This window comes from Pseudochaenichthys georgianus, chromosome 11, assembly GCF_902827115.2.
Source record: "Pseudochaenichthys georgianus chromosome 11, fPseGeo1.2, whole genome shotgun sequence".
NCBI lineage: Eukaryota > Metazoa > Chordata > Actinopteri > Perciformes > Channichthyidae > Pseudochaenichthys > Pseudochaenichthys georgianus.
In genome coordinates this window covers 19,089,510-19,100,802 of record NC_047513.1, presented here as the reverse complement: position 1 = coordinate 19,100,802, position 11,293 = coordinate 19,089,510, and the positions used below count along the sequence as shown (strand labels likewise).

Here is an 11,293-nt window from a genome sequence, read left to right as displayed (position 1 = left end):
ACTATTCAAAGGAATACAAAGCTTCAAATTATATCTAATAAGAGACATGCTGGTCTTGCCTAAATGGTTGGACATCATTATGAATATAAAAACAAAAGCTTGTATTACATGGTAAAGCAGCGTTCAGTTATTATGCTCCAAATATCTGGAACAAACTCCCAGAAACCTGCAGGTCCGCTGCAACTCTTACTACTTTTAAATCCAGGCTGAAGACTTTTCTTTTTGTCGCTGCTTTTAATTGAACTATTCATATCTTAGACTGCACTGTAACTTTTATCCATGTATTTTTTCTTTTAATGTTTATTTTATTAGCTTTTTTTTTTAATGACTGATTTTAAATGCCATTTTCTTAATGTCTTTCATTTTTTGTAAAGCACTTTGAATTGCCTTGTGTTGAAAAGTGCTATATAAATAAACTTGCCTTGCCTTGCCTTACATTTGTTGGGTCATTTTTTGTATGTGGTGCCTTTGGTGTCCCCAGTGCAAAATATGTTGTATTTTGTCTAAATTTGGACAAATACTAATTACATTTTGGTTTTAATGTGTGTTTAATTGTTAATTTATTATTAATACAATGATATGCACATCTAAGTTTTTCCATGTCCCCACTGATCTAAAATATAGCTATTAAAAACAAATTAATTTATAAATATGTTATTATTATTGTATTTAACTTGTCTATCTATCTAATCTATCTAATCAAATAATGTTTTTATTGCGGGTCGCTGTCCACCCTGTTTGCGGGTCGCTGTCCACCTTTAAGAAAAATACATATTTCTCAGTGACATCACACACCTATGAAATTAAATGACACCAGAGGCGGGAAATTCAACTGAGGTAAGCTGTGTTGGTTTTTACATGCTTTTACAACTGATTTTGATGTTTCTGTTTGTGTTGTATGGGATTAGTTTTGTATCATAAAGATAAAGCAACACTTTTTCAGAATAAAGCAAAACTATGAGTTTAAAAGAAGAAAAAAACTGAGTCAAGCAAAATAAAATAAATTTCAAAAATAAAACTATAAGTTGCAAACAAATCATTTGTGTAATCATGTAAACTATAAGTCTTTTTTTCGAAAATCTTGAAAATCTTGGAGCTGGGCGTGTCTGACAGCTTGGGGATTTTTTGCAAGCGACCAACAACCAATCACATGAATCTCCCGCCCCCGACATACAAAGCAAAAAACCCCGGGGATTTTATGCGAGCAATATATATATATATATAAACTCCCCAAACAGGCGAAAACCTACCAGTTTCACCCACTGTCTCTGCCACCTCCCTCCATGCCTGGTTCCTCCGGTTTGTATCCCGTTAATAGTTCTGGTCGTAAAGAACCGGGTGATTTGCTACCGTAATTTCTCGTTTGGAATATGAGGAAATGAACTGCGGTCTGGTTCTCCCTGCTTCCACGCGGTTTGATTGGCTAGCGCTTCTACTGTCAGATTTGCATAAACGTGTTTGATTGGCTGGCGCTTCCAGCTCAGCTTCAAAAGTTGAACATTGCTCAACTTTTGAATCCTGGAAATCCTGGACATCCTGGAAATCTTCGCTTCGCTCCCCCACAATGCAGTTCGGCGAAAAGCGAGGCAAAGTGACGTCATCCCCATTCAAAGTCAATGGACAGAGAAGCGTTGGAAGCGGTGGAAGTTTCTTCTGAAGCTGCTGTGTGGACGTACCGGAGTGGACTCCGGAGTTTGCTGCATGAGTTGCACTGTATGATCTGTGGTGTAGTGGGCTGTCACTCAAAAGCTGAGTAGCCAATGGGGACACACCCCAGAAAGTCCCGCCCACCTGGGATGTTTGTGTCAAAATCTCAAACAAAAAATGAGGGAGCGCAAACGAGAGAGCTGCAGCGAGAGCAAAAGTCTGATCATTGAGAAAGAAGAAACAAGAACTGCAAACAAAAACCTATGTTAAAACAAAGAAAAAAGAGTTATAGTTTACATGATTACACAAATGATTTGTTTGCAACTTGTAGTTTTATTTTTGAAATTTATTTTATTTTGCTTGACTTGGTTTTTTTTGCTTATAAACTCGTAGTTTTGCTTTATTCTGAGAAAGTGTTGCTTTATCTTTAAGATACAAAACTAATCCCATATATTTGAACATAACATGTCCAACCTGTTAGGCCTAAGTATGAAGGATATTAATCGAATTTTATTATTTTAAAAAGTGATTGATTCCTCATAAAGTATCCAAGGTCAAGCTAGCAAATATGCTAACACAGGCAGGGTAAAGGCAAACTTTTGCTCAAAATGTCCACCCTGTTAGTGTCCACCCTGTTAGGCTTATTCAACTAACAGGTTGGACAACATCCTAACAGGGTGGACATATAAGTATTGTTTACTTATTACAACATTTGTTAATATTATATTAATATTATATTATTTATTGTTATATTATTTTATTACTATTATAACATTATAATAATGTTTTTATAATATAATAAATTATCACCACCATAGATCTATAGGCACAACACAAACTGCTGCAAAAAATCCTAAGGAAACACTGATGGGTATATTATCTAGTATATTATGTACACTAGGATTAGGTATATTACTTAAAGTAATGGCATGCATTTGAATGGCACCCCCGATAAGTGCAGCTGAATCACAGCGGTACTACATTAATATATCTATATATATATAGATTTAGGTGCCTGAGCTTGACCAAAATGTTTTTAATCAAATTAGATATGTCCTTTATAGAATAGAACATTAAAAAGTAGGTAAATCAACAATTTATTTCACCCAATTTATGAAGTCCAAATGGCACCCTATGAAAAAAATGACCCTGTTACCAAAATGAAGCAGTAATAGGAACACTTTTTCAAAAAAAAATGGTGTAATAAAAAGTACTTTATTACAGTTACTACGAGCTAAAAAGTAAAAGATGGGCCCAGTGAAATATACAGGAGGCCTCTTTAAATGGATTATACCATTTTTGACAGAGGGGGGTTGTTATTGCGAAATATCACACGATTATCGTATATTGCTAATATCTGCTGCACAGACAAGGTAGACATTTTAATTTAAAAGGATTCGTTGTTGTTTATTTTAACTGACGGAAATGTTAAACAAGGAAACCAATCTGCAGAGTAACAGGCATCGTTGAGCGGTCCCGGAAATCCCTGTATTTACAAACACTCTTAGCATAGCGCTGCTGTATTTGTAACCAGCTGGGAGCTAATGCGAGGAGCTAAGGAGATACTACCTGACGGCGTAAAGACGATTTTTTTTTAGATATCTTCCTGTCAAATAAGGCGAGGCTGTGAAGTGGGACAGGCATGCTTGAGACTACTACAGCGGGTGAAAACCGCCTTGACGGCCCTGAAAGTGACGCGAAGCAGCCTCCGAGCACCGCAACAACGGAATACTGCGCAAAGTTGCAGCAGTGGATGTGGCAGTATCACTGGGGTTATTCCAATTGGCAAAGCTGGGTGTCTCTGTCTGCCTTCCCCTTCCCTCCTCCGGGTTGTTTCCCTCCGCCGGGGACATGCCCTCAGACACCGGGTACAACTGCTTCAACATCCGCCGGTGCGCAGCTAGGCTTTGACACGCTAAACCGGTATAGTTACCCCTATCCCCTCAATTTCCACGCATCCTACCCCCACCCAGCTGGTGCCCACACGGAGCAGACAGCCGCTGATGCCCGGACAGCCCAGCAACAGAATGGAAGTCCTCCTCAGCCAGGTATGGATCATGTTTGTCCGTGAGATTTCTGTGGTAGTGAAAGGCCTACGTCAGCCGAAAAGCTGTTCCAGTAGTGTGTGGGCTTTATTTTGTGCAAGCTAGGTCATGAGTCTGTGGGAAGCAGGCTTAAGTTAATTACTAAGTAAACAAGCTTAAAGTCTTTCCCAAGTCTTTCTCATTTGACACATTCTCGAGATCTAGTCATATGCGTCTGTATATAAGATGCTTATGTTCTTCATACAGGACAGGAGTACATCATCCCCTCTCCTCTCCAGAGGTTCCTGGCTGAGACTGTGGATTTCTTTATCCTGTTTTGTGTGAAGGCCACCATTGTGCTGTGGATCATGCATCTGAGTGGGATGAAGTGAGTGGAACTGTTATGCTCTGTTCAGGGTAAACAGACCTTTTCAACTCAAAGGTTGAACAAATAAACAACTAAACTCTACTAACCAGACTGTGGTGTAGCTGTGGTTCAGTTATGCAAAGTACACATTTTGCATCCATGCTTTGGTGCCAAGGTGTTTCAACATTCCAGAGGTGATCCATCCTCACTACTACTACATACTTTCTCTTGTGTTTAAAGGGACATTACCAAGTTCATTACCCACTTCATTGTGGAGGAGATCGATGAGAACACGTCCATGGAGGACCTGCAGAAGATGATGGCTGTAGCTCTGGCCTACAGGCTGCTGGTGTGCTTCTATGAGGTGAGTCATATGATCACATGGTGATATGGATGTAACATGCACAAATATTTAAGCTAGATGAAAAATGCCAAGCAGGAAAGTTCACATCTGAGAATGCATGGACATTTGAACTCGTTAGTGAAAGTGTTCAGTGTTTTGTTAGTTTAGATAGAAGATGTCGTATCACCATTATTGATAAGTGTTGATTTATGCCCCAAATTAAATACACATACATCTTTTTGTAAATGTAGTAACATCTTTCAATTATACAGGGAGGGAAAGTGAATGATAAAAAAATGTGTTGGTGGTCTTTAATGGTACTTACTTAAGTATTTATAATCAATGTATTTTTAATGTTTCAAGTTGCAAGGCTTTTATTGTCATGTGTGCATAGCTACAGTGTAGTTATGACAATGGAAATCTTAGGTCACAGGCTCCTCCAACCAACCCTGTCTCCTAAAAATTACGTTCCCACAGAACTAAACTGCATTCTCAATTACGTTTAGCTAGAAACGTATTTTCTCCCACGTTACGTTAGTTATGAACGTATCTCAAATACGTTTATTTTCTACATATCTTCTAGAAGCATATTTTCTTCCACGTTACGTTAGTTATGAATGTAACTTAAATACGTTTATTTTCTACATATCTTTGCCATTTATTGTCTTGCTTATAATAATGATAATTAGTTATTTATAAATATCATTTTAGAGCACACCTTTGAAATCGACAATCGGGCTCGATATATGGTTAAATTAAAATCAGTAGGCGAGGCTGTAATTTCGCCAGCTGTTACTCTCATGTGCGAGGCAGAACATAATAGTTTTAACATGCCAAAAAGCTGCTGTGTCGTTTATTGCACCTCAAACATTAAAACAAATCCAGAGTTACGTGTTTCTGTACTTCCTCTAAGAAGAAAGGACAGTAACAGAAGAGCTCTGTGACTTCAGGCTTGATCGCCGTTCAAATGACAGCGCTGGTTTCCCCAAAAGTGGGCGGGGCTGTAAAGTGAAGTAGATTTACTCTCATCTATTATTCAAAACCATTCTATTTATTCTAACGTAAATTACATGCCAGTGTTTTATCTTTTATTTATTTGTTTTTATTTTAAATCGTATAATGTCGGACTTTTTTTCCGTCTGTGAGGAAAAGAAATGGGGCTCAGAGCCTCAAAATACTGAAATCTGTATTTTTTAAAATCTTTTCCTTCTAATTTATTATTCTTTTCTAAATAACACACTGTTATTTACTCAACAATAACACACAATTATCCTTGTTTTTATTTATTCATTTAATTCTATAATCTTGGGCTTTTTAGCCGTAAATAAAGTCACCGGAAACAGACGGGACATTTTGAGCGATACACACCACAAACCCACTAAACTGATTACCCAAGATCCTCAGCTTGAAGCTTGTTGATTGGATGTTTTAGCCGCAATGCACGCTGGGATATGGTGTTGATATGATATGGAGATATGATATCCGACAACGAAAAATAAAATAATACCTAATTCAGAGTGTGCTTGCTTTTCTCTTTGGAAGTCATCACATAACGGCATTGTAATACACGGTTCGGCTGCATTACATATTACACATCTGCCGTAATTCTTTATTTATAGAGAGAGACAAACAGGAGAACTGCTGCCAAAACTGAATACTTGACGTGGATCATAAATATATCAACAATTAAACAACATCTTCAATTTCTTTTCACAAAATACGTCTCCTTGCAGTATCAATAGTAATTCGGCTGACTTTTATATTTGATCCAATTGGTATATAGGTTATATTTACACCATAACGGTGCACAGCTGATCGAAAAGGACTTGTAGTTTTTAAAGATATTACTGATTTTCTTTGAATATAAGAATCTAAATACTGAGTTGAGAGAATAGTCAGGGGATTTGGGTGATGGGAGACACATCTATGGAATCACAATTTCAATAGCTTACTATTAAATGACGGATAGCCTATGCCTTTCTGTCTGTGATGTTTTACAAATCAGATATTAATGTGTAGAAGTAAAACAAGAGAAATAGTATAGCAATATCCTGTAAAATGATGTAAAAACATGAATAAAACTACACATCTTCAGATGTTATACATAAGTGTCTACACTAATAATACAAAGTTATTATTAGTATGCTGTGTGTACCCTGTGTGCACCGCCTAGTGGTTAAAGCATGTTATTGAATTATTTTTGTTGCATAATCTTATTTGATCAAAACAATATTAAGAGTACATACTTTCATAGGGGGAAAGTAGAAGGTCAATGATAGAAATATAGAATATAAAAAGTCGAGAAGATACTAAGTGATCTCTACAATAAAACAGTTTAGTGCTGGATGTACAAAGATATTAATAGGAGGATGTGCAAAACAGAAAAACGAATTAACCTTTATTAACACATTAAAACATACTTTAGGTTAAGGTCTTCTTTTAAACAAGAAAAAAGCTCTGGGGGTATCTATCTACAGATGAATATTAAGCCTGACAAAGTACTTAACGTCTAACATATTGCTTTCCTGCAATGTTAACTATGTTGAAACACTTATTTTAAATGATATTATACACATTAATTATACTCTTATGTATGTAGATAGAATAAGAAATGTGCAGAATATGACAGTTTAATGGTGGAGGTATACAGTACACACATATTGATAGATGTCTGTTGAGGAACCTGCGACCCAAGTTGTGTATAAGATCAATACACCTTAGAAAACCTTGAAATCTTGAAAGGGATATGCAAAATAGCCATTATACAGTTTTTAATTAACTATTAGTAGAGAATAACGAGTAATGAATATACTTTATAAAGATCTGCAGATAAATGTTTAGTCTTCTCAAGCACCAACTATCAAATATCTCTCCTGATTGTTGGCACTTGACAATCACCTTCCCTGAATTGTATTCAGGTGTAACTAAAGTCTGCTTTAAGGGTTGTTTATATTCCACATCATTAATCAGAATCTGCAAAGTAACTAAACTAAATGTAGTGGAGTAAAAATACCAGGTTAACCTCTGAATTGTAGTGGAGTAGAATTACAAAGTAACAATGAGCTGTCGTGTGGGTATATATTAATGCTGCCCATTATGGATACAAGCGATTTTCACCCATTTAGTAATTACATGTTTTAAATGTATACACACCAATGTGTTTCCTATTGCCTATAACCTCCAGGGCTGTACACAGTTTAATACTGTCAACTTCTACATTTGGGAAAAACGTCTTTTAAAACTACAATTCCCAGTAGAGACGTGCCATAGAGAACATGTTGCGAAACACAATAGCCAGCATGTGTAGTTCTGGTGGGGCGTTCGAGTCCAGTTTTGAATAGTCTGCCGTGGTTTCGTTCCATTTCAAAGAGCTTGACGCTCGGCGTAACCTCGGCGCAACATCACGGGGTTTGTCAACGGGACTGTAGTCCCAAACGATAGCTGGGGATTATGGGTAGTGTAGTGTCTTGGGCCATCCTAAATCTCGAAATGTCCCGTCTGTTACTGGTGACTTTATTTACGGCTAAAAAGCATGCTAAAATGCCCAAGATTATAGAATTAAACGAATAAATAAAAACAAGGATAATTGTGTGCTATTGTTGAGTAAATAACAGTGTGTTATTTAGAAAAGAATAACAAATTAGAAGGAAGAGATTTTAAAAAATACAGATTTCAGTATTTTGAATCTCTAAACCCCATTTCTTTTCCTCAAAGACGACAAAACAAGTCCGACATTATACGATTTAAAATAAAAACAAATAAATAAAAAGATAAAACACTGGCATGTAATACGTTAGAATAAATAGAATGGTTTTGAATAATAGATGACAGTAAAATCTACTTCACTTTACAGCCCCGCCCACTTTTGGGGAAACCAACGCTGTCATTTGAACGGCGATCAAGCCTGAAGCCACAGAGCTCTTCTGTTACTGTCCTTTCTTCTTAGAGGAAGTACAGAAACACGTAACTCTGGATTTGTCACAGCAGCTTTTTGGCATGTTAAAACTATTATGTTCTGCCTCGCACATGAGAGTAACAGCTGGCGAAATTACAGCCTCGCCTACTGATTTTAATTTAACCATATATCGAGCCCGATTGTCGATTTCAAAGGTGTGCTCTAAAATGATATTTATAAATGACTATTATCATCATTATAAGCAAGACAATGAATGGCAAAGATATGTAGAAAATAAACGTATTTCAGATACGTTCATAAGGAACGTAACCTGGGAGAAAACATGTTTCTAGAAGATATGTAGAAAATAAACGTATTTGAGATACGTTCATAACAAACGTAACGTGGGAGTAAATACGTTTCTAGCTAAACGTAATTGAGAATGCAGTTTAGTTCTGTGGGAACGTAATTTTTAGGAGACAGGGTTGCTCCAACAGTGCAACACAATAACACAGATAAAATAGTGCAAGTAAATAAAATACAAATATAATAGAAACAGAATATAATAGAAACAGTGCAGAATAGTCTCTATACAGTAATTGGAATATTGATATATGACACACTACCAATCCTCATTCAGTATGAACTCCCTCCCAGCTCAAACATGCTCTTGTTTAATGAGGAGAGCCTGCCCCAGCCTTTACAACACCACCCTAGCTCCTACAGAGCACAGTGATGCAACGTTGTGCGCATAGTTGCCTGAGATGAAGTCATGTCTCACGTCTCTTGTTCGACTCTGCATCAGTGGCTTGTTTTCCCAGGTGGGAGCCCGCCTTGGGACATTAAGACACCTCAGCTCAGATGAATGCCATCTGGCAGGGTTCGTTTGTGTCGACCTGAAAATATATTTCTAGCATTTTTCCTCTGCAGCATGATATCATTCCTTCATACCTTCAGCACTTTACTGCTGTACAGTTTATTGTATTAGCGCCTTTGTGGTTTTTAACAATGTCTCACATAAAGATGCATCCTGTTTTAAATGTATTAATGGTGTCCTTCTTTTCCAATCAGACCATCTGTATTTGGGGAGCTGGTGGTGCCACGCCAGGGAAGTTCCTGCTGGGCCTGCGCGTGGTGACGTGTGACAACTCCACTTTGGTCCGACCCAACCGAGTCCTTGTAGTCCCGGCCTCTAATGTCTCCCTCTCTGCGTGAGTGGCCAACGTTTTAATCCACTGTCGTGTCTAAAATCACAAACCAATGTCTCTGTAGAGCATCTCTGTGGGGATTCTGAAGCTTTGTCTTGTTCCTTTCACAGCTCTGCAGTGCGGGCACTTAATAAGAACTTCTCCATCGCCTTCCTCTTTCCCGTCTTCATCACTCTCCTCTTCTTCCAGCACAACAGGACTGTGTATGACATTGTGGCGGGGACCATTGTGGTCAAGCGCAGAGGCAGATAGCCTCTCCTCAGGCAGCAGACTCTCATACTGCGGGTGCAGAGTGTTTTAAGTTTAAAGTTAGAAATGAACTTACTTTGAAAAAAGCAATGCATTAGCCCATTTCTTCGCTGGATCAAACAAGGACTTAAACTGCACTTTGATATTGGATGCATGCAGGTTTCGACCTGGTTCTTGAATTCAAAAGAATCTTTTAAACCACGGAATCAGCAAATAAGATGTCAGAAACTCTTTAAAGTATTGTAATTTTTGATAAGTGCAAAACAAGTTAATACTGATATTTATGTTTGTGTTTGATTTAATTATTCTAATAATAATCTAAAAGAAGTGTATGAAATCAGAATAATTTAAAAACATACTTCAATGGATCAAGCATTACTTGGTTATTGTTCTTTTCTTCAAATTGATAATGTTGAATTTAAATGTTTGGTTTGCTAAGGATTTCTTCTGTTATATTGTGATTATTCTTAAGCACTCCGACTGAAGAAAAGTAACGCCGGGCTTATTTGTATCCATTTTCTCTGCCTATGGATATTTTGATGAAGAAGTATTGTTTTGTTATTCAAAATAACGTTTTAGTCCCTCGTGTATGAGGTTCAAACACTAGAAAGTGTGTTTGTGTATTCCCTGCTCATATTTCTGTCTTCCGACTTGTAAATCTTGTGACTCAGGGCAACTGTTTAGCATCAGATCGAATGCCACGGCACATGTCTGATTCCTAATTATGCATAATGTAAAACTCTTATGTTATCAGAGATTATTAACCATTTATTCATATGTCATAATGTTGGCTAAGCAGACCAGTTTAGAGTTTACTTAAACCTGCAGTATGGCGACTTATTTACAAACTGGTACATGATTAATGCAAAGTGTTAAGGTTGCAACCATTTTTTATTCATTGTCTCAAATACCAATATCTTCACTTTTGAGAGACTCACTCAAATATATCGATAAAACAACATTTTGCACGTAATATCTCAATTTACTATGCACATTTTGATGAAAACCAACCACATGCTGACATAGCATTGACACTGTTTACCACTAAGGAGGGAGATGTTGAAGATTAAATACAAATATTTGTAAGCTTCTTTAAGATTCTCATTGAAGGAATTGTGTCCCCTTGCATTAGTGAACATTTATTTGGTTGTATTTAATGGATGTGCTGCATACGGGGGAACATGTTTCAAAGCAGAAGCGATTGAGTGATAATACTGCACTGAATCAGTTTTAAGCACAAAAGCGAGTATAAGGGATGGTCATCATTACCTATAGGGCGAAGTTTTGGAGGTCAGGCTGATTTAGGCAAAAGATGGCCAGGATTGTCAGAATACATTAAGAAATCTATTTTCTTTGTCTCATGTCTGAGGATGTGGGCGATAGAGCTACTGTGCTATATAATTACAGGATTCAAGGGATTAGTTTTTACTTAAAGACCTGCAAAGGACATTACACACTCTGGTACAACGGTAACGTGTTGTGCACTTTAATGTCAACATTTGACTTTCAACCTGGGGGGTATAGTACGAAGCAGGATTTTCGCTGAGCCGACTAACTTCA

At 37.2% G+C, this 11,293-nt stretch overlaps 1 protein-coding gene across 1 annotated transcript; it reads left to right on the top strand.

Moving 5' to 3' along the window:
- Positions 1-2,911: 2,911 nt before the first annotated feature.
- On the top strand, positions 2,912-10,823 carry fam8a1a (family with sequence similarity 8 member A1a). Its single transcript, XM_034094422.2, has 5 exons — positions 2,912-3,695; positions 3,939-4,059; positions 4,279-4,402; positions 9,348-9,487; positions 9,595-10,823. The coding sequence occupies exons 1-5, from the start codon at positions 3,290-3,292 to the stop codon at positions 9,734-9,736; spliced, it is 933 nt and encodes a 310-aa protein (XP_033950313.1). The 5' UTR covers positions 2,912-3,289; the 3' UTR covers positions 9,737-10,823.
- The last annotated feature ends 470 nt before the right edge of the window (positions 10,824-11,293 follow it).